Here is a 26,822-nt window from a genome sequence, read left to right on the forward strand (position 1 = left end):
TGTTATTTAACTCAAGGCATTGGTTTAAATTTCATTCTTTAATATTTAATACAACAATGCAATTATGTGTTTGCGCACGATCGTGGTAAAGTTTATTAAATTTTAAGGGACGCGACTCTAGCTCTCTCCCGTATCGAAAGATTGATGTTCGAAATATTACGTGGTCGTTCCCACCGCGAGGGACTGCTTTGGTAGTCGAATGTGCGACGGTGATGGCGATTACTGGCAAACGTTGGTGGTGTCGGTGGCCTAGATATGTTCTCGGGGGGGCGATGACCTTTGTACCTCGATTATCGAACAACCGAAGGCAGCACGGGGTGTGCAGGTGCATACACCGCTGAAAAAACACGGCAAATTCCTTCTCCCTCTTTCCCTTGTAATCCGAGAGATTCAACCACCCCCCTATTGACGCGCTAACGATAAGTACGATCTCGCGTGACCGCCGTTCACGAGGAAACGCGAGAAAATAAACAGAAAAACATGTTTCCTACGTCCCCCCGCCCTTTCGTCTGATTTACGGCGGCTGAAGTGCGATTTTTTGTATGTGATTTAACGCGATTGAAATCGGGGGACACCCTCGAGGTCACGAGGTGTCGAGGACCGAACGGGAGATCCTCGATTTCAGAATTAAGGAATTACGCGGAATTACGCGGCGCGGGGTATACGCGCATAAAACAGTCGGATATACGGCCGTTATCGCTTTAGAAGGGCGTAAAGTGGAACGCTGGCCTGATTCCCCGATGTCATGGTTGCAGCTCCACGTGCATCGTATATAATAGCGTAGGCCGAGTTATAGGCGCGCGCGAATGTGCAACTAGTATCGCCGCTATCTCGCTACCCTGGATTTCTGCCAGAATCTTCAGGGACTACAGAGGGAGCGGAGGAGGGGTGAGGGACGGAGGGGGCGGGGGGAGAAAAGGATATCCGGCGTCTTTGTAAATCCGTGCGATTCCGCATATCGCTCGATTTTACGCATGAGTCGTGTGCGTGCTTCGTTCCTCCTTTTTTTTCTTTTAAATGGACGCACGCGATTCGGATCGGCTCGCGAGGCAGGACTCGACGCCACGTCGAGGTGGTTCACCCTGATGGAAGGTACCAACTCGCGGGCTGTTCTACGTTGAGCAACGGCCGAGGCGCGGGTTGGATTTTATTTCAAATAAAAATTCGAGAGGGAAAACGATCGTTTTTCCGTCCCCGGCGACGATGATTCTCGCGATCGCGATAACGATTTCGCGGGTAACATCCTAATCGAGAGACCGAAGCGAGCTACCCCGAAAAAAAAAACGGCCGGGGGGAGAAGGGGATTAATTTACGGCAACGACCTATACTTGTCGTGCATTGACTCGCCGCCCGCTCGTCTTGGGCCGCGCTCAGCTCGAGCCGTTGATATTCCGTTTGGCTGCGCTCCAGAAAAATATAGCTATAACAGTTTCCGATAATCGAGGTTACTGCACGCCATATGGACGCCGCGCCGCGCCGTACCGCGATTTCAATAGCCGAGGCTGGAACGCTTTTTAAGGGAATATACGAAAACGCAGCCCGGCCGCCCGCGCCGCAGCGGCGGGCGTCAATATTTGTCGACTGTCGCGGTCGTGACAGGTGACAAATATGTATTGCACTCGGGCGCATCCCCCGTGTGCATGCGTCTCGTTGATGTATTACCCGAGAGCTAGCCTGTACGCGACAGCTACGGCACACGAGATGCACTAAATCTCGCGCAGAAGGGGATTCTCGATGACTTTCCCCATTTTTGTTTTCATCGGTATTTTTGTTCCTTCCATATCTCTCGCGTTTTCTGCCTTAAAAGCAACGTATAAGCGCGTCGTGGATATACGTTCCACTAAAATCTCGGAAAATCGATAAATGGGTCACCATTGCACATTTAACATCCAAGGGGAAATTTCACGCTTCGCCGATAAGCGTTCCAGCCGCCGAACCAGGTGTTCTATATCGAGACCTCCGTCTAAGCTTAAAGGAGGCATTCTCCCTAAATTTTACGAAATAAAATCCCACACGCTGACCCTGATTTTATAAATAGTAAAAGTAGATTAATTCTACGTCGCATACGAATTGAAGGATAAACGTTAAACGTGAAACGTTAAAAGAGAACGGGAAGGCAGACGTGTCAGATCTATATGATAACTCCGATTGCCCCATATTTGTTCATCCTGAAGAAATGATGGACGAAGTCTCTTTCGCGAGCCGCATGCACGCGAATGTCTTCTCGAGCATGAACTTTTCCTCGCATTAACTGTTTTCTCTCGCAGTTCAAACTTAATACGAAATCAAAGGAAGAGTCGCGCAATGCGTCATTAGCGATAGACTCGTAAATCTGTTGCGTATTTACCTTTTGATGTACGACCGCGTTGCAGGGGGCTCGAGAGAGTCAACGAATAAGCGACGTTCTATCGAATGAGCGACACGTTAAACGCGAGAAAGACCCGAGGACACATTTTGCAAATATTTACCCGCGGGGGGGATGAAACCCCCCCGCTTCTCCGCACTCCTGTGTTTCACTTACTTCGTCCAGCTGAATCCAGGATCGCTCTTACGCAGGAATATGGCACCTCCTCCTCGGTTTCACGTCGCGTTTTCGTCGCGAGATATCTTGCGCGAGGGATCGAAAGATAAGGAGCGAAGCTGAAGAACGAAGAGAGGAAGAGAGAGAGATAGAGAAAGAGAGGGAGACCGGGGGGAGAAAGAGAAAAAAGTAACGGGAGCACCGTAGAAGCGTCCAGCGTGTGAGGCGTTTTAGCGAAAAGCCGTTTCCGACGGGGTGGTGGTCCCGCGACTACTGAACCTCTTGGAGATTCTGGCGTACCCTGGTCGATAAAACCACCCCTCAGCCAGCCGCCCACCGGGCTAAAAGTATCGTCGCCCACCGACGACCATCTGGTGCGCGTTGCGCGGGCGCACGTGCATATACGTCGGTCCGTTTTGCGACGACGTGACCGACGTTTCCAAAACAAACCTTCCTATCCCCGAGCTCCGGCAGCCCCCCTGCTCCCTGTAACCCGCGGGAGAAAATCCCGATTCGCGAATCCGCGACTTGTGGATCCTTCCACGTTGCAATCGAAAACGTCATTCGTCCCAAATAACCGGGATCTTTTACTGTTAAATACATTAGTCGTATTATACTCAATATTCAATCACTTTAACCATTCCTATATAGGTCGTCACTGCTCCCACTCAAATTACGTCGTAAATTTGATCAAAACAATTCAATTAAACCAATAGAGTTAAAATAATATATTGTTTTGCGTTAAAACAATCGATATATATGGTATAATTAAAAATAACAAAATGTTATCTAACTCAAGGTATTGATTCAAATTTCATCCCTCAATATTTAACAGTGTAAATTCGTTGTGTCAAATTATACTCAATTTCAATCAATTTTAACCATTCCTATAGCTCGTCGCTGTTCCTCTACTCAAATTATGTTGTTAATTTAATTAAAACAATGTTAACCCTCCGTCTATACGTGGGCCTACGGCGTGGGTCTGAGCCAAAATGGTATCTGCTTGTAACTGTAAAACTTGCAAGCCCGCCAGAAAATGTTAAATAAACGATGTTTATCAAAATGACTATAAAATCGTCAACTATATAATGTAGACAGACGTTTTGTAAATTTTTTATAGATTTTTTAAATATTTTAAAATAAGGAAAAATAGCGTCAAATGTGACAAATCCACGTATACACTCCCGAGGGTGCAAAAAAAAACGTGTACAGACGAAGGGTTAATTTCACTAAACCAATGGAGTTAAAATAAAAAATTTCGACACACATGGTAATTAAAAATAATAAAATGTTATCCATAACTTACAATCAATTGACTTAAATTTCCCTTAATATTTAACAGTGGACCATGTTTCAAGCGATGGATCTTGGATCGCAGGGGGCAAGGATCGCGATATCGTGTCGACATCGCGTTTTATTCCTGTGTTAAACAGCGCAAAGATTAGCGTAGAGATATACGCGACGCCGGTGATTCACAACGAGACCGCTTGCTGTTAGTGAAAACGTTTTATTAAACTCTGAAAGTTAAAATAGCGATAGAGTTGACTTCTGCTTACAGTTTTCTGTTTAATTGTAGAATCACATACATGGTTAATATCGCCCGTTTCTCGCCGCGCGGCGTGAACGACGGCCTGGCCGGATCTCGTTTGTTCGAAGCGATCGCTTCACGGCCGGATCGACGGGCGAGAAAACGAGATCGCGATCGCCGTCGATCGCGCCGAGATCACTCTCGCTGTTACGAGAGATTCGGGCAGAGTGTGGTGACGAAACTTTCATAATCGCCGTTCGGCCGCGCGAACGAAACGTTCATAGAGTTGCAGATATGGCTCTGCGCGTGTGTAACAGTATATAATTATAATTATAATTATAATTATATTATTTTATATATATAGGTATATATATATATAGGAAGATAGAGTGTATACATATAATATTGTATAATAAGTTTATACAAAATCTGAAAGATCGTCTTCTGAAAAAAGCACTTTTTTTGCACCTCCGCCTTTGCGCGCACTCGCCTCTCTCATTCGTAATAATTGGTCGTCGATATAATGCGCGAATATATGCATACCACAAGTGTAGAAGAGACAGAGGGTTGTTGCTATCGTAGATTTACAAGAAGCCGCATACCTCTTCTCTAAGCTAGCGCTATTATTCTCTCGCGCGCGCGATGAGATGAGACAAATAAAAGGACGACGCATTTTTTATATACGCATATAAAAAATAATACAATTACGAATACATGTAAAAGAATGATGTATGATGTACACGACCCTTTGTATGTGTGTATTTATGTTTGTTCGTTTTGGAATTACTGTGTTGCAAGACTTCGAGCGACTTCGTTCCTCGACGCTCGCCGTTTAGCAAAATTAGCAAAAAGGAAAAAAGAAAGCATATTATATCCGCAGACGCGATGCAGGAAACAAGACGCAAGCGCGCTGGACCATCGCCGGATGATTTGTCTATCGCTTAATAGCACAATAATAATCTCGTTGTTCGTTCACTGACAACCGAACGATGAACTTTCGGGTTGGATTCGTTTTCCCTCGTGTCACGAATACGCACTTGACGTATCTCGTATATGTGAGCGCGCGCTTAAATTAATTAATAATCCCCGAGCAACGATAGTACCGTTTTTCTTTGTCTTCTTTTTGTCTTAGTACACATTCGCTACGATTGGCACCTATCATTCGGGCTCTTTAACGGAAAAGAGTAACGGAAACGTCAACGACTGGAACAACCAACAACGAGGACTTAGTATATGTATTTATGTGTATGTATGTATATATATATATATATATATATGTATGTATGCATATATGTATATATATTATATGTTTACGTGTGAGGAGAGAACTTTTCTAAATGAATAATATGAACCTATGTTCTACGCGCTCTAAATATACAGCTACTTTCGAGATACGGTTATCGCCAGTTTGCACGAAGCGCTATGTACACGCTAACGTTCTTAAGTATTTCGTCTAATAGGGGACATGTTACACAACACGCGCCAACGTATAGAAAAAGAAAAGAGGAACGATACTTAATAATATGCTTAATAGTGCGATGAGCAATGCGTGGAAAGCGTGTTAGGTGACAGGCTTATGTCCATTTTTACTAATGCGGATTCACTTTTTAATCTCGGTATGACTTTTTGTCTTTTTTCTAATTCCTGAAACTGGAAAGAGATAAAAAGTAAGTTAAACCGAGATTTAAAGTTAATCTGCATTGGTAAAAATAAACATTAGTGATCGCGATCCGCAAATTGTTGGCGGAGTGATCTTTCTCTTTCTATATACTCCGTTTCCTTAAATAAACCCCGACAACGTTTATACGCCACGTGTCCCGCAAAATTTTTCGAAATGCGCCAACATTTTTTCTTTCTCTCTCGTATAATGCAAGCAGACTTTTGTTACGAGGGCAATTACAGCGATCTCATGAGCGTCGAGTGTAAATTAGGCAGTGTGCTGACCGATGAAAATTTTGTGTGTATGTGTGTGTGTGTGTAATTTGTAATAAAATAACTGTACCCTATATATATGATCCAAAATATGGTACATAGTCTGATGCTTTGTTATTTTTCATTTTTCAATAGTGAATTATTACATAAATTCAATAATTAAGTATTATCGATTTGAAACAATTTTTATTTAGCTCCACGAAAAGCTCTTTCGATAATAAGAACTACTTGTGTCCGATTTGAGACGGTTCTCTTGTAACGTTTTAACGTTTCTCTTGTAACAATTAATAAAATTTTAAATTCGAGCGCTGTTAATCAATAAGTCCAGTAGCCTATTTTTAAACTGTGCGTGAACGCGCATTTTACGTCAAAGTTGCTTGAAAATTCTTATCTCGCATCCCCATAATTGTCGTTTTTTCTATCTCGACGAAGTAAAAAAAACTCGATTGTTTCGAAAAGATATGAAAACTTTTTGAATCTTCAGTAAGCCACATTGTGGGTACAGTTATCTTATTATTTCACTGCGAAATAAAACGTGTGGAGGTCAGGTTGTCACGAAAGCTAAATGTTGCGTGGCTTTTGCGCGACGTTATCTCGCGTAACTGATTAATGACTACCGCAAATTTTCGCAAGTTTACACTTTACAGCTCGTCTCACTATATTTACATCCGTCGCTAGACAGATGCGCTATTTTATTTTAGGACTGATTGCACCAACGACGGTTTTACTGCTCCATATAACGGTGGCTAATTAAACTCTCTATTTTCGGTTATATATTACAGATGGAATCTGGATATCTAAAGACGGGGCCTCTAACATCCAGCTAGAGATAGTCAACTAAAATCGCAACGCGTTAGTGCAACAGACCGACCGCTAATGCTAGATTTATATATAATGCGTATATATATCGTACTCGTGTGTGCGTGCGTGTTTGCCATATGCGTATGTATATAATGTGCATATCTATGATATTCTCGTCTACTTTTGACATTACTGATGACTAAATGACTGCCAGTGAATGAGAGAACATAGGAAGTGCAATGCGATCGCGAGATCCCGCGATATCTCGCTGCGCGTGGACATCGGGATCGTCCTAATATTGTACGCCAGTTTTGTAAAACATTCTCGTAATTGTTAGTACAACAGCGTTTTCTTTTTTTTTTTTTTTAATTTCAAACGCGATAACTTTAAGTGGACCCCAATAGACGAACGTGTATCCGCGCGCCGAGAATTATTCCCGTGTGAGAAACGTACGTTTAATAAATATAATGCATCGAACCCTGATCACGTACCGTGTGAAATCGGCGTGACAAATAATCGCGCGTAAGAGGAGCGGGCGATCGGCACCGGCGATACCGATTCCCGCGTCTCCGGATGAATTTTTGTACCGAGTGTCGAACGAACACAAACGATCTGGATCAATTCGACGATCGAACGAGGCTTTCTCCGCGCGCAGGCACAGACTCTCATTAAATGTCTCGCTTATAGGTATAAATATATATCGAGTGTAAAAAGACAATGTACATGTACTCTTTGTTTTTATGCAAAAGACACGCGCCTTCCTGTGTCGCGCGCTTCGTGGACGCGCGAATCTGCGAAGATCGTTAGGTAACAGCCGTGACTATTTCGTTCCCGATATTCGCTAAGACCTTTCTGGAAGAAGTAAACATCGAGGTTTTTGCTAATTAGTGCGCGAGGGTGCTGGAAAAACCTTATCGCTAATTAAGTTATTAATGTATCGACATCGACGTGTTTCCTTCTCTACGATCGCGCCTCCCCCTATGTCATTTCCGTTATCTCCCCTCCTCGCCCCCTTTCGACTATCCTCCCTCTAAATCGAATTCTATATAAATTGTGTTATCTCTACGAGGTTCATCGTCGGGAATATCGAAGATAAAGCGACGCGCGTACGAGATCAATCGCGTAGATTCCCACAACGTTTTCTCCCATACACCGATTTCCCGCGCGTATTTTTCCGAGTGAAATAAATACGACTTGTATATAGAGTGGTGCGTTATCGGCAATAAAACCCGGAAAGGGTACTCTATACAAGAAAAGGATACATAAAGAACACAAAATCATATCATATATGAAGCTTCTGTTTTCTGAAGAAAATAAAACTGAAAGATAAGAAAGTCAATAAAGTCCGTTTGTAAGTTAACTTCCGATTCAACGCAGCTAATTCAAGCGTGAATATAAATATATTTGAGAGAATAACATTTTTCTATATTTTTATCAATTTTAAGCAAGATTATTAAATTATTTCATTCAGTAGCGTTGAATAATTTGTGTCGAAAGTTGTTCGAGTTTCGAAGTGACAAGAGATAGTAATTATCTGATCAACAGGAATCTTTTATGGAAGTTTTTTTTTACGTTTTTCAACTCTCTCTATCGTTTCTTTTTACAAAATTTTTATAAAATTGCCACTCCGTTTCGGTTTCTCGGCCAGTAACGAACCACTCTGTACCAATCGGTAGATTGAACGTCTCTTCTACGAAATTTCTCTACTAGAAGTCTTGTGATAAAAGAATGTCGTTAGATATATCGAATCCTCGGTACATCAGGTAGAAAAGTGCACTTGCCTCGGCATATACATTTGCAACGTAAATTAGTTATGTTGTTATATATTATATGTATATAGATACCAATGTACGTAACTAGGATTTCGCCGATATTTCGCCAAAACCTGATTAGCAGTTTTCCTTGTTACAAAAAGAATGTCAAAAGTCAAAATCTCATAGACTCGTCCCGATAATATAAACCTCTCGCTCTATACCTCCGATAAAGAAAATGTTGTTTCTGTTTTTCTTACGAGAAGAAACATATCCCGCGGATCCCTTTCTCTCTTTCCCTCTCTCTCTCTCTCCCTCTCTCTCTCTCTCTCTCTTTGTTTTTTTAGTCGCGATAGAAAACCACTCTGTACTCTCATATCTATACACATTGGCATATGTACAGGATATATACAGGATATCCTAGACGTCGGCGCTTTCTCTCGGGGGCTAAATAATCGCTATCTATATACGATCGTTCGTTCTTGTCATTAATAATTTATCGCACCTATCCTCCTATCTCGACGTCAAGCCGATTATCATCTCTCTTACGTTTAACAGTTTCACCCCCATTCGCGGAGAATGCGCCGCGTTCTGGGAAATTCCGCATATACTTCAAGATGTTACGAAAGAATGGCGATGTTCTCCCTTCCGAAGAAATTCAACCCAGCCTCAACGTCCCTGCCTTCCCCCTTTGTCTCTCGCTCGAGAGTGACTCTCTTATCGGATTCGACTTTCGCGCGAACGAGATTTCTAAACCCCCCCCACCCCATTTCTCCATTCCGCCCTATTCTCTTTTCGTTCGTTTGTATTTTAGGCCTCTTCGGAATGCGAGCCCTGAGAACTACGTTTCTTCTTGTGGTTGTTGTGATGATAATGCTGATGATGGTGATGAAACTCCCGATGCTGCTGCACGAGAGCATCGGTCTCCGGCTGGCTCTGATGGCCCACGAGGAGGTCCAGGGTGCCCTTAGGTACGGCGGGTGCCTGCTCGCTCACCGGCGGTGGAATCGGCGTCGCGACCGGCGACTCGGCCGGAAGCGGCATGCAGTGTAACACGTAACATCTCACGCCCGCCAGGATGAAGCCTGAAAACAATAACGACGACAATTAGAAGCGTATATATCGTTGGTCGACCCGTCGAGATCCCACCAAGCGCAAACGAATCGAGTGCTGACGAGCACGCGCGCGTCACCGATGCGCCGATCGATCGAGCGGCGCTTATAATCCGTTATTTCAGTTATTTGACGTCCCACAATCGGTTATTAACGAGCGTCTCGATAAGCTTTCTAAAGGAGAAATCAATTCACTGGTCGAAAAATCTGCGTTTATTTAAGAGCCTCCTGCTCTCCCCATAAACAAACATATTTCGCTTAATCGAAATCGATTTAATCTCGATTTATTATTACAGGCCTGCGCGCGTAAATAAATAAACAATTTAGTAAGTTTGTTCACGAAACAAGCAATGTTTGTACGGCTCGGGAGAATCAACGCGACGTTTAATTCCCTCGCCGATACACGACGATGGAAAACGGCGTTTGTAACGCCGTTAAGCCTTTTCGTTCCGTAAGAGCGTGCCTTATGGAGCACGACGTCAAGATAGAAGCTAAAGATAAAAGAAGGTTTTTTTTCCATATATAAGAAGACTCACCCATTATAATTAGGGCAGCGCCTGCTATGAGTAACGCCAACCTGTGGTTGGTGGTCGTTGCACCCGGGACGAGTTGGACGAGACCGACCACGAGCACCACCGCGCCCAACAACAGGCACACCACCACGGCGTGTAGCCCGGATATCTGCGGGCAACGATCTTCGTTTCCTTTCGACATCGACGCTTACTCTCGCCGCCGTTTCCGGCCCTTATATCATACACATATCTATATATACTCTACTCTCGGAAAACTAATATCAAAACCGAGCACGTAGCGGAAAGCACTTTCCACCCCGTGCATCTTGACCTCCATACATGCAGCGACGTCCACACATATCATGGACAGTAATATATGTAAAGATTTAAATTGAGACCCTTGATTAACAAGTATCGCAAGCTAATGATCATTTTTAAAACATAAGTTACATTATTAAATCTTATTGTAAAAAAGAAAAAAACCGATATGAAACTGATTTCTGTAAGCTTCTCTTATTGTACATGTAAATTAAGAAACTCTAATTGTTAAATTCATAGTCAAATTATATTCAATTTGATTGTGAGTCATTTCTAACTATTTTCATAGGTCGCCACTGCTCCTACTCAACTTGTCGTTGACTTAACTCAAGCACTGAAGTTAAAATAATATTGTTTTGCTTTAAAATAATAAATTTTGGCATACATGATAGTTAAGAATAACAAAATGTTATCTAACTCTCAAGGTATTAGCTTAAATTTCGTTCTCCAATATTTAACAATGTAATTGTTAAACGTCAAGCACATATAGTTCCTTGAACGGTGACTTTATCTATGTCGAACGGCGTATATTGTTACAATTAACTGTTACCTTGCCACATAAATAGAGCTCGGGCAAGGGGTCCAGATTGTGCGGACTAGGGGTGGGCGGCGAGCCCGTAAGGGGTGGCAACCACTGCCCTCCCAAATAGAGCTGACTCGGCCGCTTCAGCCTTTTTTCTTGCCTCCTACGCTCGTGGCGGACGGCCACCGCTGGCATAGCACCAATCATCCTGATCAAACAAAAAGCCAACACTCTTTATGTATAACCGTTCTCGCGGGGAAGGAAATATCGTGGCAATTACATTATCGAGTTCCGTAAACATGACTTACCGGAATTAACTGACAGGACGCTGTATCTAATAGATACTGTCTATTAACGAAGTAACGTTTTAATCGAATTTAATATCGGTTTTTCGGTTATTACTAAAATTGCACACGCGAATACATTTATTAATTTATCTATTTCGTACCTATTATTTAAGGTCTCTCTCTCTCTCCCTCTCTCTCTCTTTCTCTCTCTCGTGAACGGATTATACGGTGGCTTAAAGAAGATATTTGCGCATTTCATCCTTTCGAGATAATTTAATTCGCGCGAGGTAGAAACACGTATGCGGTATTCAATAAGCGCTAGTAATGCGAATAAAAATATAAGATAAGAATACCTTGACGTATGTTTCTGCTTCAGAAAAATTATTCCAACAAGATCTGCAAATAATTCGACATCGAATTATTCCTTAAACAGCGAAATTTGGAGACACTACAAATTTACGTTTCATCTCTCTTTCGCGAGAACGTGGTCTGGAGAAATAATCAAATTAATCTCACTCTGTTACTAATTTTTGCCAATTTCATCGTTGTTTCGGAACTATTTCGAGAACACAGTTTTTGCGCGAATCACCAAAATATCCCCGAACCTCGCTATCGGCGGCGTCGAGTTATTTCTTGCGCGCCGACGGCGAGGTTTTCAATAACAAAAAAAAAGAACAACACACACAACAAGCGGTATGAGAATAAACGCTTTTTGGTGGCGTCCTGCAGCCTGACACCGGTTACTTTTGCGCCAAACGCGCTATGAACTTTGGTGACCCCGGTTGACCTCGGGCCGGTCGATACGTCATTGCATCCGCCCTCCGGCCCGCAGTCGATGCAGCGAGGTTCCAGGAGGCCGTTCCGGGTAGAAAAAGAAAGAAAAAGAACAACGACTATTCAAGTTACGAAGTCTCGACGACGACGACGGCTCTGCTGACTCTGCAGCGTTCCGCTTAACGAGACGAAACGGCAACTTCGACGCGCGTCCTCGCCCGGGGTAAAACTAATCGGCGAGATTCTTTCTCCACCCCGATTCGGAAACATCAATATGCACGAGACAATTCGAACGTACGACTGGGGGTCCGGAGCGAATAAAACCTCATGATAAATGGATAGAGTTATACGGTTGATAATGAATACGTAATTCGATTCGTCGGATGGAATGGCGGGGAAATTTTCTGTAACGTAGAAGAACAATCATTCGTTAAGAATGGAGCGTTTCATAAATATTTATTCTCGAAAAATTCGTGCATCAAGTTGTATATAAGTGGTACAATAGAGAAATCGCAATAAGAAAGGTTTCTTTTTAAACTTCTATGGTAAAATTAACTACTGTAATAATCGCAAAAAACAGCAGCGATGTAATAATAATAATTTTTACAATAAGTATAGTAATTACAACAACGGTTTTCCCTCTGTCGTATAACGACTCGACGGTCTTCGTGGCTTGGCTTCCTCCTTTCCGCGGGGCGGACCGAACGAACGGGGATGGGAGATAGCGGCATCGATTCGGTAACGAGATATACGATATAAACCGTATCCCTCCTGTCCGTCCCCCTATAATTCCAATCCCTTTCCGAGCAAATGTATTCTCGCGCGTCGTAGTAAATCTCGCGATAAATATAGTAATATCGCTAAATCGCTCCGCAAACAGATATACGCCCGTCGTTTTTCGCCTTACACCGTAACACCACCGTATACACCGCGTTTTCCGTTCGCGTGTCAATTACCATCGTGTCGATTGAACGTTCAACGTCAAAACGCGAATGAATAGAAGCGGAATGTCGTTTTCTTCCTTCGATCCGCTCTCTCCACAATTCGTATATTCAAGTTTTCGGCAGGAGTTTAGAGGTGCGGGGAAAGGATTCGTCGAGATATATCTAGGAACAGGAAATTTGTTCGCCAAGTGAGCATTTCGGTTTTCGTTTCGTGCTATTGTATAAGCAACGGCAATACTTTCATCGTCGGAACTCCCGTTTCCGATATCGTCCACGTTCCTCTCGCGGAAGCGGGGAAACGGCGGTCCTTCGTTATCCTTAGCTACGGCTAATCGGCAGGATCATTCGCGGCGTCGTTTAAAGACGCTCCGAGAGAGTCGCTTTGCAAAACTGATAATCAACGCGACGGCAATTAAAATCCATTTACGTTTACACGCACGGTGTCCCATTCTCAATTCGAAGTTTTTTCCCCTGCAGAAATGTCGGAGCGATAATTCTCGAGTTATTTTTAGTTATAATTAGCGACCGAAAAAAAAAAAGAAAGATTCTCTTCAGCAAGTCCAAAGTTCAGAAAGCGAAATTTAATTTACGAGAAAGAGAGGGCTACATTTTTAACTTGGAGGAAGTTTAATAGAATCCTAAATCAATACGCTTAGGTGCGTAGAACGCTGAAGATTGAAAAGCTAAGTGATCTTTTGCGACACTTTTCGAGAAAATGTCGAGGAGAGGTCGGTTCCTTCGACCAATCGAGGAATTCGTCGTTGAAAAATAACACGCGGCACACAAGTGGGACACCCTGTGCAAGTCAAGACCTATAGCTCTAAAAGTGTTTCTCTCTAAAAAAAACTCTGATAAGTATGCGGACGCGAAACGAACACGGCAATCAGATAATTCTATAGGTGGACTTGTCTTTTCCAAAGATGACCTCCCCTACGTGTCGAAATCGATACACGGCTTATGCACTTGTTTAAATATTAAAAGTTTTGCAACCGATAAGCACGCGCGCGACGCTATATACGTAGAGTAATAAATTGTACCACTTATTTTGAGGACGTTCGTGTATCTGTATCGTTCAAGCGGGACGTAACCGCCTGGAGAAGCAGACGTTCCTCCAGGCGGATAGGTTCCGCTTGAAAGGGAGATTCGTGTGCTCTGTAAATCTATCATGGTAAACAACGAAATTACAATCGAGATAGTACACGAGGAAATATAGTCTTTAGTTTTCAAGAAGACGTATATACTCTTAGACTTTAATTTTGAGAGAGAGACTTACACGCTATATATATATATACGTATATATGTATGTATTTGTATGTATATTGTAAGATTAGTTCGCAATTTCAGCCTTTTAGTCGAGAAAAAACGAACGGACGCGGAGAACCCAGGGACCGAAAACGAAAAGCTATATACTTTTCCGACGTAACGGAGAAAGCACACGCGATCACAGAGATTCGGGGGGTAAACAATTTAATCAATCATCTATACATTCGCACGCGCGTCCAGTCGTTCGCACACAGGTACGAGGGGTGTGTGTGTAGGGGAGGGTAAAGAAGGGGACGAGGAATCAGACGGGTGCTCGTACTCGAGGCGAGATTATCGCCAAAGGAATACCGGAGTGCACATTACCAAAGGCACTTTTGCACGACGTTTAACTCGGAGCCGATTTAAGGGCAAATCCTGGGACTCGGGACACCGAGAGCGATCTGGTCTGATCTGAGAACACGGTCTCTCATCCGGATTCGATCTCCCTCTTCCAGCGAGTCTTTTTTCCATGACTCTTGATGGAGCAATTTCCCAATTTGCCCCAATTTATCCCAATTTGCTCCCAATGTTAATTACGCGCCCCAACCGGCCCCGATTTAATCGTAATGAATTTCGCCCTTTCTATTCGCGCCTGTCACCCCCTCACGGTCTGTCTATATATCTATTTCTCTCTATATATCCCTTTCGCCACAATCTTCCACGCATGTGCTCTCTCTCTCTCTCTCTCTCTCTCTCTCTCTTGCATTCTTAAATTTGCAAAAGGCGTAAAAAATTGTAATTACGTACAATTAAATACACAGTGGAAACGTTCCGTTAATTAATAAATAATCGGAGCGCCACGCGATGGCGATAAAAACAGCACGCATTGCATAATTACGCGGCATGCATGCATGGGTCGTATATAGTGATATACTGTAATGTATATACGGAGCACACACCCACACACGCGCGCACAATACCGCTCGAAAGAAGCTTTTAGCTTTTCAATAAATTCATCTGACATGTAAGACGTGTATAAGACGATTAACTTCTCTTCTTAGGATCACAGAACAGTAGCGCCCGAGCATAACGATATTTCATTTTGAAGAGAGATTTCCGGGAACGCGAACGAATAGCGACCGCGGCGCGGTTCTCCATCGTGCGATTATTGCCTTCGCCAATTCAAGTCGAGTGGTATGGATTCACACACGTAACACGCGCGCACACACGCGGACACATCCCTAAGAGAGAATTGCGCGCGCGCGACCTCGTTCACCGCCCCCGGCGGATCTCGCCGACTAAAGCTAGTACGATGTGTTTTACGTGTAAATAAATGCTTAATATATTATAAAAAGGAATATAGCACATTACAAATTATCGGCTAGCTTAACAATACTGCTGCGCCAACAGTCGCTGGACGAATAGTTGCACGTCTTTCTGGCGTACACGCTGAAATTCGCCGTGCATATGCGCGTATATGCACGTCAATCGTATTTTTTCGAAGTTAGAGAGAGTATAGTCCTATATATATTAGCGCTAAGATATATCGAAATCAAATTTCGGAATGTCGTCGTACGCTATTCTTCCTCTAGAGACCTTATTTTCGATTCGCATCGCACGTTAATGCATAAACTCTTTCAGCCTCCGACGTACAGCTGTATGCGCGATATTAAATGTAACGATATATGAGTAAATAATTTTCTCCATCTTTTTAATGAAATCAACCGCTTCGAACGGTGTTCAATTAATGATTAAAGTAAAGAAATATACTCTGATTGCATTTTTATGAAGAATAAATGTAATTTAAATCGACATGTATATCTCTCTTTAAATGTCTCGATATTCAGAAACTAGGGAATGAGAGAATCGAAACAAAGCAAGTAAAAAGTGCATAGAGGATTACCGTAATACACGCCGTCGCTTGTATGCCTAATAGATTTTCCTTTTAAGTAGAAACGATTATTTTTAATCGGGTTATTTATCGAGTACTTCCCAATATATATATATATATAGAATAACACCAAAGTCGTTTCGCAAAGTTGTGCCTCATTCTACGATATATAATCTTCACGGCTAGTCTTCTTGGTCCTTGAATTCGATTCTTCGGTTCCCTACCTTGTCAAACGTGTTGTACGAATGTACGTTTAGTGTTTGTGATTATGTGTGTATGATTATCGAAAGTTTCGCTTCTCAAGCTTCCCTCGAGTTTCCCCCCCTCGGAAGAAACGACCGGATATCGCGACGCGCGTTTCGGCTCGCAAATACCGAGGATCGTCGCGGAAAATTCGCTGCTTGATTTGCGCGGAAATTTCGTCTTTCCGAAGTCCGTGCTGGTTTAGACTATCTTGCAGCTTCGCCTCGCTTCGCTCTTCTTCGTGTTGCGTTTCCTCGCAATTTCGTTGCCCGTTGTACGATCCAGGGGACACGGGAATGTATACGTCGACAATGGAAATTCACTCCCAAGAATCGGTCGGAAGACGCCATAGATAAAATGGCTGGATGAAAAAGCGGGCTTTGTCGCACCGTCGCGTTATCCGCTTGTCGCGTCGCTCCCTTTCATCTCTCTCGAGCCTATATCGTCTAGATCTTGGAGACGTAAGGCCGGTGAACCTGCTGCGGGTTCCCGTTCTGCTTCGAGTATCGCGCGTTCTGCAGCAGCTCTCGGGTCTCGCTGGGCGAGCCCGGGCTGAGGCTGTTGGTGGTCGAGGTTTCGACGCGGTCGCTGATAATCTCCTCCTCGGTGATCTGCTCGAGATAGAGCGCCGATTGGACCGCCGACTGATTGTCACCGTTGATCGCGGCCTGCGGCGTGTACGCCGGCGGCGGGCTCCGTCGCGGCGAGCCGCCGCTTCCGTTCACCTTGTCGTCGTCCTTAATCTCGAGGGAGGTGTCCGACGACTCCTGCTTCATCTGCTTCGCCCGTCTGCCGTGGCGGGTGGTCAGCCCACCGGTCTCCACGTCCCGCTCCAATCGGTGGCCGGATCGCGATCTGGTGAGCTGCCGTTGAACGTACTCCTCGAGATCGTCCTCCTCCTTCTTGGCGATGACGCGATTCAGGACGATGAGAAAGACGCCGACGATGATCGCGAACAGGCCGACGGCGACCAGCTCGTTCCACCAGCCGCCGGATGACTTGGTGCCCCAGTGAGCGAGGTCGCCTGGCAGCAGACCGCTCACCAACAGAAAACCCCCCAGCACCAGGAACACCACGCCGATGTGCAGCATCCCGATCGAGGTGACCACCTTCGTGTCCAGCATAGCCTGGCCGGACGCACGCCCGCCGGCATGCGCGCTCTTGTGATGCCTGCCATGGTGGTCCAGCGATCCGGTCGAGGCCCTAGGCGACGTCAGGCCGCTTTCGCCCGATTGCGCGCTATAACGACGTTCGCGCGCGCGACGCTGCTCGTCCCGGCGCATTCGCTGACGCTTGATGGCCAGCGCCGAGTGTAATCCAACCGCGTGCATCCTGCAACACCGCAAAGACAACCCTTTGGCTCAGTCAATCCCGCTAGTCAGTCTCTCCCCCGCGGCGAATTTCAACCCCCGTTTCGCGTCGTCGCGAGATCGTTTCTTTCGCTTTCTTTCTTCTTTTTCTCTCCGACAATTCGTTATCAACGAGAAGCACACGCCACCCCGGCCGGCTCGGCCGGTGGCGCGGGACGATCTCGCGACGTCGCGATCTAATCGATCGAAAAAGCCAAGAGGGAAAGAAAAATGCCAGAATCAGTCCCATCGTGAAATTACGTTATTGTGAAGCACGCGAGGTGTCGATAAAGCGGTCTACGTGCCTGCTCGCTCGCGAGCAATGTGGCCGAGCAACTGAATACGCGCAATCGCGTATATACATATACTACGGCAATTAATCAATCAATCGACACCACTACTTCGCAGCCAACGCGAGCGAAGGAATAATCGCGCTGGGGGGGACTTGAAGATGCGTTTCTAATTGCCTCTAATTGCATTCTCATTTAGCTCCCGACATTTAGCCCCCTCCCGCACCTCCCTCCCCCCTCCCCCCGCGTACCGCTCTGGCAAACTCGTCTCAGCACTGACTAATTGGCTATCTCTAAATTCATCTAAATGCCTACAGGATCTATTTACAGGGTTTTACAGGATGCACTGCGATGGAATCACGCGTGTCAAAGCGATCGGCGATGGCTTGCGGACGCGCGCGCGCGCGCATTTTCGGTCTTCTGCGAAATAATATCTTCGACTCTCCGTCGACGCGCGTATCTCGTCTCTTTAAGGGCTGCCGACCGGCCCTCCTCTCGTTTTGCGTTATCCGCCCTCTCCGTTCGGTCGGAAAGAGCCGTTCGTATGTATATCGCAAGCTCGTCAATATATACATATATCCAATGATACGTGATATGAGCTTGTAAGCAAATAGCTCGACGTTTCTTCTACCTTTCGCCAGATATTTCATAACTACTTCTCTCCGTGCTCCCTATATTCTTTCGTTTTTCCAGGTTGTCGGCGAGAGTTAAGCTCTCCTATTTTAACGAACTATTTTGAGAAAGAATGGTTTTGTCGCCACCAGAGACGTAGCTGCGTACATAATTCATATGCGAAACGAACCATTCAGCGGAGAAAAAGCAATTTTCTAGTTGTTCCTATTTCAAGAACTAAGGAAGTGTAGGATAATAGTTTGATAGATCGTCGCATCGAAGCCACGGATATTCGCGCGATCCATAAAATGAGGCACTCCGTTTAATGAAGCAAACGGAGGCAACTTTGCGAAATTATGTTCCTTCCCTGCTGTGCACATTTCCTTAAAAAAAATATTTAAAAAAAAGACGTATTTTTTACCTGACGCGATATATGACTCGGTCACTTTCTCGTTCCCCTTCGAGTTTTCACGATCACCGGCAAAAGTACAACGGCGGAAAGTCGAGCGTTTCTCGCGGGATTCAGCGGCGAAAAGCGAAAAAGTCGACGAGAAGGAGACGCGTATATACGTGATCGGCATCCAGACGACGGAAAACTTTTACGTCGCACGGGACAAAACTTGGCACCGTGTCGAAGGGTACTCGGAGTCGATCCGAGGGTACTTCATACGTTCGATACTTCGAGCTGCATTTCGGTGGTGTTACTTCTCTCTTTTTTTTTTATTTTCTCCTCCTCCGAGCCGCTCCCTCACGCGTAAAAATGCACGCGAGAGGCATCGCGAAATGCCTACACGTCTCATGTCGTATGCGTTGCTTTATTTATACGCGTAATGAGACACACGTTCCTCGTAAAAGGGCATGTCGCGCGGTAATCGGATACTCTTTGTGGGACGCGATGCCCCCCCGCTGTGCCCTTTGGCACCGACATCCGGCTCGCAAGACTGAGGATACGAGGCGGGAAGGAATCATCGGGATAAAAGCGGTCTTTCCGGCCGAGAAGCCCCCCCGTTATTTCGCGTCGCTTTACGAGACGCTCGTTCGCCGTTTCGTTGTCGGCGAAATCCAACTCCTCGTCTTCAGCCTCTTTCGCGACGCGCGCGGCAACTTTAGACGCAGCTCCCGTTTATTGAAACGAGGGATCGATATCGACGAGGAGCGGTGGGATCGATGCGGGGTCGGGCCGCGGGATCCCGCGTCCCCTCGTGTATCACGGGGAAAAATCTCAAGGATGACTCCGCGGATGCTCCTTCGTTTTACGATCACAATGCGCGGCGCCGCGAAAGCGTTTCCTGCCCCACGATCAATAAAACCATCCCCCACACCCCTTGCAGAACGCAAACGCGAAGTACACACGAGGACACGAGATAGTGGCGGTGTGCACTATGTACACCGTGTGAGCCACGCATGTGTGCTGCGAGAAAGCCCACGCCACGAGAAACAACGCTTCGCAACCCTACCTGTCCTACCTCACCCCTCTCTCCGTCACCCGCTTCAGAAAAAAAGGTGAAAATTAAGGCGAGGTTAATTTCCCGCGACGAATCGACCGGGCTTTTTTTGGGCGACACGCAAAAGTGGGATGGAGGAACGTCGCAGGAGAAAAGAATAGCGAAGAAGGAGAAGCAGAAGGAGGAGGAGGAAAGGAGAGAAAATGTATTTATCGTTCCGCAAGAAAGGCTGACGGAACAACGAGAGTCGCGCAAAGTGCTGGGCAAATATATTGATACAATGTTAAGAGTAAAGTAAACTGAGGGGGAAGGGGGACTCTGGCCGACGGGGCGCCAGTTAAGTAGCGAATTAAGCACCCTGCTCTCGAATTGTCGCGGAAAGTTTCGCGGGAACGAGGTAGTGCCCCCCGCGCGTATCTGATTCACAGCCACGCAGATGAAACCGGAATATTACATTAATGGGAAGGCGACACTTTTCCCCATCGATCCCTCGGAGACCCTCGCGTAAAAACGCTTCGTGACTAACACTCCCCGGCGTTCTAATTACGCACGCTTTCGCATCGCGTTCGCCATCCATTAGCGCCCCTCGTCTAACGTTTCGCAATTTCGTAACTCTTTCGAGGGAAAGAGGTAAAATCGTGTGTGAGAGAGAGAGAAAGAAAGAAAAAAAGAGAGAGAGAGAGAGAGAGAGAGGGAGAGAGAGAGAGAGAGAGAGAGAGAGAGAGAGAGAGAGACATGTCAACTGGTCGTTTTCCTTTTTTCATCACGCGACTCAACGCTGATGACGGCTCGCCCATTTCGGGGCCTGCCATTTCAGGCGAAATTATCGCGGACGCCCATATTTCGCCCGTCCCGCTTTTATTGTCGTCGCGTCTGGCGCCCCGCCAAACGCGCGGAGCAGTTGGCTTGGTTGCCGTTTTGCGAGCGAGCCGCGGTCTAGACTTGTCGAAACTCGGCGGGATTTATAACGCAAACATTAGGCACGCGAGACAGCAAGCACGCGGAGAACGCGTTCCCGTTTGTTTGTTTCGTTTACATCCGCAGGACCGCGATTTATAATTCACGAGCCAGCGGGTCGCGCGTCCTTGCCAAAACGGATATACGACTCTCGAACGTGACGCATATTCGCGGAACGCGTATCCGGGACGCCGAGACGTCGGGGCGAGGATGATTCGACGTACCCCTCGTTCGATCGCGAATAAACGTCGCCGGAGTCACGCGCTTCGCCACGCACCACAACAGCCCATTCCGCAGTCATCGACCGATACGTGTTTACGTTTCGCGCAAAAAGAGGCTGGAGCGTCGCGCGCTCATCGGAAAATCCGCCGGGCTCTCTCAACCCACCCGCGGGGTTATTTTTCTTGGCAAAATAAAAAAAAACAGGCTATCTGCCAACACCAGAAGACCGGCCGCTTCCTCCTCCAACGTGAAAAAGGGGAGAGACCGCGCGTCTCTCCGATAACGATGCGAAAATAAATGCCCGAGATCCACGACGAGAACGAATAATTCTAACATTTAAAGACATCTTTAAGACGTCTTTATGACACGATGATGTAAAAGATTTTGGATATGGGGGGAAGGAGGGAGGGGGAGGGCCGCGCAAAGTCGGTCATCGGATCATTTCCGTTCCTACGGTGTCGAACAGGTAACCTGTTGCCAGACACGAACACATCTACGTGTAATAATGCCGGGCGAAACGGTGTGCGGCCGTCCGCGCGCGATCGATGATAAAACTGTACGAGCTCAACGAGCTGCTGCTGCTGCTGCAGGCTGCTGTTGCTGGTGTTGCTGCTGAGCTGCTCGGCAGAGCGGAACCGCTAAATGACGATTAGGGGGCTCGTCGGACGCGAATTCGCGCGGAAAATTTTCCTCAAACGGCGAAACGGACGGCGGACGTCGGGCTCGCGTTCAGGGTAGGGGGGGGGGGGAGAGAGGAAGACCCCCGTCGCAGCACACCGCTATAAATATCGCGTAACGCGGGGGAAGAAAAGAAAAAGGGGAGAACGGATGGGGAAGGTCGGACGACGGTGGATGGAGCGCGAAAAAGGGAATTGCGTATGCCGCTGAAACGCGGCCGCGTCTACGCCATAAGGGGATTAAAATACCGCCGCGGCCGCGGCCGCGGCGCCCACCGCGTGCGCGAATCGTCCCGCCCGATTCCATCATCCTCTCCGCATCTCTCGGAATAGACTTTTCGCGAGATGGACGTGACGCGCGAGAGCGATTCGCGAAATTTATGTGACGCGCGCGCGGTTCTCCTGTATGTTTTGGGAACGGAATGGGACCGCGTATACCCTCGACCGACGCGAGCGTTTATTTATTTTGCGCGCTTGCTTTCAGCCCCGTCGATCGCGAGGGAGAGAAGAAGGACGCGCGTGACGCGTCTCTCCTCGCGCGTACGCGCGCGCTGCACCTTTCGCAGCGAAATTGAATAATTAAAATAAAGAGAGAAAGAGAGAGAGAGAAAAAAAAAGAAAAGAAGCTTCGGCGAGAGAGAAGTCTCTGCGAGATCGAAGCGAGTTGCGGAAAAGCGAAGTTTACCTGACTGTCGGCGGAGCTCTGGCTCTCCTGCGAAGAAAAACGGGCGAGTCCGTCCGCGCCGCCGATGACGCCTCACGCCATGAAACTTCCCTCCCGATGGCGAAGCGTCCCTCCCCCTTGAATTAGAAAATCGCTGCGGGACTGCCGCTCCGCTTCTTCGCCTCCTTCCCCGCCGCCGTTTTTCCTTCTTTCCCTTCCGCGCGAGAAGGCCCTCGCGGAAATCGTTACATCTTCCACGGGGAACCGCGCTCTTCCCTCAACGTCGCCAGGGTTGTCGGCAACGCGCGGCGACTACCCTCGCGCTCTCCCGTTCCGTTTCCTTCTACCCTTCGCGTCGTCGCCACCCTTCTCTCTGCGAGGTATGAATTTTCGCGCGCGCACCCGCCGTTGCCGCCGCGAGAGACCGTGGACGAGTGAAGCGGGCCTCCAATGTTGTACTAAATACGAGCGTGCGAGCCGGAGGACACGCCTCTGCCCGGTATGGCGCAGACTCGGGTTCCGCGCTCTGCTCTGCTCTGCGGAACGGCGAACGGAAACACCCGCAGGGGGCCCTCGACTCCGCCGAGAATACTCGATACGCGCTGATGCGCGCAAGTCATCCGCGCTCGGCTCGAGACGTAATCCTTCGAAGTGTGTCATCATGAAGCGGGATCGCGGATACTCGTAATGAGGACAAACGGCCGGAGCGATCGAGATTTTTCTCCCTTTAAATCGCAACGGCCGAATAACGATAGACGGTCTACGAGAAGGTAAACTGGATACCTCGTACGTGACAATTCAAACGACGCGGCGCGGGGGATGACGCAAGGGAGGCAGCAATTCGTACAGCACCACGATTCAACATAAAAAGAGCAGCATTCTTTATTAGAGAGAGGATTATCCTCATAATTAATCTCCCGACAATAAAATCAATTTATCGTCTGTATATTTTGCTTTGGCGTAATAAATCTTCGTTTTGGCTTCAATAAATCGAAAATAGGAAGCGATATATATATTGGATATAAACGTATCACAGATAAGTGTCATGTATCAGTCAAGAGAAATGCGATAGTAAAGTAAAATGTACCAATGCCGGGACGCTCAAGACCTATGTCCGAACACCTTTATCATTTTAGTTTTTAAATAAGTATAACGAGTTAAAATCAGTAAAAACATAATGCGAGAAAAATATTTTTATCTTGGATTCTCTTTGATTTTAATTCGCGTTATAGACTTATTTAAGGATTAAAACGATAAAAATGTCCAGACATAGGTACGTGTCCAGGGATTGGTACCTTGATATAAAATAAATTGATCAGAAGAACTAGGCACTAGTGCGCTTCTTGAAGGCAGGAGTAGCTAACGCGAGCCGCTTCAAATGATATAATCCGTCATACTCCGCGCGTGTACATTCCGCTTTCTCGCAGTGAAATTGACGGTGTCGCTTAATCAACGTCGTAAGGCACTCTGTCTCGTCATCGCCACGGCTTCCGTACGGCTCCCGTGCTCGTGCTTCTCCTGATACCCTGATCTGCAATACAAAAATATATCTGCCTTTAAATTCACCCGTTTACAGGAAATTAAGCACGTAACCAAAGTATATGCAGAAAGCTTACGCAATGGATTTGGCGACATAAGTCGGTCTCTCATATCCGAGGCCCACGTTTGACACCTAGACCTAACGGGGTTCCTTTTGACGACCAACGGTCGGTGGTACTTCGCCATTCTAAAAAAACAATAACAAAAACACAATTGTCAATATAATATATACAATATAAAATAGACGGAACGCAACAATGAAAAAAGGAGCTACGCTTACGTGGACTCGAATTCCTTCAGATTCTTTCTGGCTAAAGTCTTCTGAGTAGCGAACGAGTACGATCGAGCAGAAGTCGGGCGTTCCGCTCGAGACTCCTTGATTTCGCGATCCTGCGCGATTACTTTCATTCTTTTCGTCGGCGACTGGGCGAATAATTCCACTATATTCATGGACGCCGCATCACACTTGAAAACGATAAATCGTCTTATTATTATGCGACCGAAAATCTCTGAATACAAGCAGTAAAATAATTTTATAAGTTAAGGAACAAGCGTGTAATTTACCTGCAACTGGAGACGATGAAGGAAATCCACCTCCGCCGAGTTTAAGGGCGCGTCAACGTGTAACTTAAGCATACATTGCAACGCCTCCTTATATATCTTTTTCAACGTGATAACGCGCTCGGTCCGCATTAATCTACGCACTAAGTAACCACGTGTGTAAGCGTTGATGATATTCACCGCCCGTACCTACACAGTAACATAATTTTAATGAGTTTCTCAACAACGAAACATTGAAATACGTTAAAAAAATAATAAATTTTAAAAGTACTCACGTGTTTATCAAGATATGCCGTGGTGTCCAGCACCGGTACATGCGTGGTATTGCTATCTAAGGGAAATAACTGCCGACTCACGTTGGAATTCCTACATACAATAAGATCGCGCGACTCGCAACTGCTGCTGTCGTCATTATCGTTATTATTGATATTGTTGTTGTTGTTGTTGTTATTATTATTATACGCGGTATCGCATAAACTCACTTTTCTCGTAAAGTCAAAATCGAGAGCCGGAGAATTGTCCGCGGTAAAGGACTGATGTTTAAGCAGGTATAAATTTCTCGGAGAGAGGTAATCCAACGGACATACGATCACTCGATTCGCCAACGGTAATTTAACATTACGATGCGCTTCCATCGGTATATTGCCGGGAGAATTTATGTTCGACTGCTGCCTTGCCTCGTTGCTCGACAACGATCGATTCGAGGTAGCGTTCGATGCGTTCGCTTGACGCGGACTTCCGGAGGCACACTTTCGTATCTCGGCCAACAAGAGCATCTGTTGCTTCTGGAATTCCGCTTGCAGCAGCGATTGCTCTTTCTGCTGACGATATATCAGCTCCATCATCTGCTTCTTGTGCATCTCCTCGATCTCTTTGTAGACCATCAAGAGCTTATCCGGCGTGGAAGACTTCGTTTTGACATTTGAATCGCGATGTTTTGTGATACTTTCTTTTTTACTACACTGCTTTTCATCTACGCGAGACAACTGAATTTTAGGACTATTCGTATCTTCTGCGCACTCTCTACTCGACAAATTTGATACGCTGGTGTCACTGTTCCTCTCTGATTTGTCTAAGGAACTTTGCTTCTTAAAATCTGCATTAGATCTACGATTATGTTTAGTTGGCGTGGCGTCCGATCTACACGCATTTTCAACGATTATCCCTTTAGTAGAACTAGTAGATTTGATTTCTTGACGTGATTCTGTCGAACTATCGGATTCTCTATGCTGAAGAGTTGATTTTTTTGCTGTACCTTCTGATTTACTTAAAGCTTCAACACCTTCTGCCACAAATTGTTTATTTTCCCACTCCACCTTAGGCTGCGCAATGTTCCACTGTTTTCGTTGCGATACATCAGTGGTACGTGTGGGAACGTAGTTTTCGTCAGTTAATTCTGTATGCATGTGAGCGAGCAACATGGGACTGGGTGTATCCAATACGTAAGAACCTTGACGTGACAATTTAGGTGGATCTTCAGTTTCTTTGGAAACCCCTATGGAAGAAGAGGTATCTTCCTCATCGTTACTTAACGTTATGGGAACTATGTCCAGCGTTCTGGGTACCTCGGGCTTCCAACTCTCTGCTAACGTCACATCTTCGTCTGGCGTCGCCACCTCTATTGCATCGATACATTTATTATGATCAGTCACAGCAGCTATAGGTTTTGAATCGTTAACAGTGTTGTTCGTTAAACAAACTTGAAATTGCGAATGCTGTACGTCCGATATGGGGGACTGGATATCGTGATCATCTCCAGTTTCGCCAGCATCTTGCGGCTTGACAATGATCGATTTGGAATGCGAGTCGCTGTTGTTGGTGTCGATGCTGGTAGCGACGTCACGGCTGGACACGTCGCTGTCCGAACTGTATCTGATACTCCTTATTTCATCTACTGGCTCTGTTATGTCAGCCTGCACGTATTTATCTCGAATGACGCGTTTAACGAGCCGTCTATCCCTCAGGTTCTCCTCCACTTTGACCGCCAGAGACCTGTAACGTCTCATTTCCTCCTTGAGGGTGTCGGTCATCTGAAAACGGCGTAATATTAACATAAAGCGATTCTGTACAACAGAAATAATAAATCAGCGTTGGTTAACGAGTAGGTACTTACTAGCGGTGGGAGAA

At 46.0% G+C, this 26,822-nt stretch overlaps 3 protein-coding genes across 3 annotated transcripts; all 3 read right to left on the minus strand.

Moving 5' to 3' along the window:
- Positions 1-4,008: 4,008 nt before the first annotated feature.
- LOC112452296 lies at positions 4,009-11,113 on the minus strand. The gene is made up of 3 exons (XM_025012414.1): positions 11,026-11,113; positions 10,182-10,389; positions 4,009-9,618 (listed from the first exon to the last, which is right to left on the minus strand). The coding sequence occupies exons 2-3, from the start codon at positions 10,357-10,359 to the stop codon at positions 9,344-9,346; spliced, it is 453 nt and encodes a 150-aa protein (XP_024868182.1). The 5' UTR covers positions 10,360-10,389; positions 11,026-11,113; the 3' UTR covers positions 4,009-9,343.
- A 1,385-nt stretch (positions 11,114-12,498) lies between these two features.
- LOC112452295 lies at positions 12,499-23,070 on the minus strand. The gene is made up of 2 exons (XM_025012413.1): positions 22,617-23,070; positions 12,499-17,711 (listed from the first exon to the last, which is right to left on the minus strand). Exon 2 carries the CDS (start codon positions 17,708-17,710, stop codon positions 16,826-16,828), a length of 885 nt encoding a protein of 294 aa, XP_024868181.1. The 5' UTR covers position 17,711; positions 22,617-23,070; the 3' UTR covers positions 12,499-16,825.
- A 722-nt stretch (positions 23,071-23,792) lies between these two features.
- LOC112452297 (TNF receptor-associated factor family protein DDB_G0272098-like) lies at positions 23,793-26,816 on the minus strand. Its single transcript, XM_025012415.1, has 6 exons — positions 26,809-26,816; positions 24,971-26,725; positions 24,699-24,884; positions 24,415-24,599; positions 24,212-24,321; positions 23,793-24,126 (listed from the first exon to the last, which is right to left on the minus strand). The coding sequence occupies exons 2-6, from the start codon at positions 26,723-26,725 to the stop codon at positions 24,071-24,073; spliced, it is 2,292 nt and encodes a 763-aa protein (XP_024868183.1). The 5' UTR covers positions 26,809-26,816; the 3' UTR covers positions 23,793-24,070.
- Positions 26,817-26,822: the final 6 nt, after the last annotated feature.

Source organism: Temnothorax curvispinosus, unplaced genomic scaffold (genome assembly GCF_003070985.1).
Source record: "Temnothorax curvispinosus isolate PA1 unplaced genomic scaffold, ASM307098v1 QBEX01003206.1, whole genome shotgun sequence".
NCBI lineage: Eukaryota > Metazoa > Arthropoda > Insecta > Hymenoptera > Formicidae > Temnothorax > Temnothorax curvispinosus.

What these genes read in the sequence shown, in the direction of transcription:
- LOC112452296 (XM_025012414.1), bottom strand. Translation starts at nt 10,359, where the DNA reads ATGTCGAAAGGAAACGAAGATCGTTGCCCGCAGATATCCGGGCTACAC. An exon ending in CGCTGCCCTAATTATAATGG is followed by an intron (nt 9,619 to 10,181) that starts GTGAGTCTTCTT and finishes TATTGTTTTCAG; the next exon opens with GCTTCATCCTGGCGGGCGTG.
- LOC112452295 (XM_025012413.1), bottom strand. Translation starts at nt 17,710, where the DNA reads ATGCACGCGGTTGGATTACACTCGGCGCTGGCCATCAAGCGTCAGCGA.
- LOC112452297 (XM_025012415.1), bottom strand. Translation starts at nt 26,725, where the DNA reads ATGACCGACACCCTCAAGGAGGAAATGAGACGTTACAGGTCTCTGGCG. An exon ending in TTCATCGTCTCCAGTTGCAG is followed by an intron (nt 24,600 to 24,698) that starts GTAAATTACACG and finishes ATCGTTTTCAAG; the next exon opens with TGTGATGCGGCGTCCATGAA. An exon ending in TATGTCGCCAAATCCATTGC is followed by an intron (nt 24,127 to 24,211) that starts GTAAGCTTTCTG and finishes TTTGTATTGCAG; the next exon opens with ATCAGGGTATCAGGAGAAGC.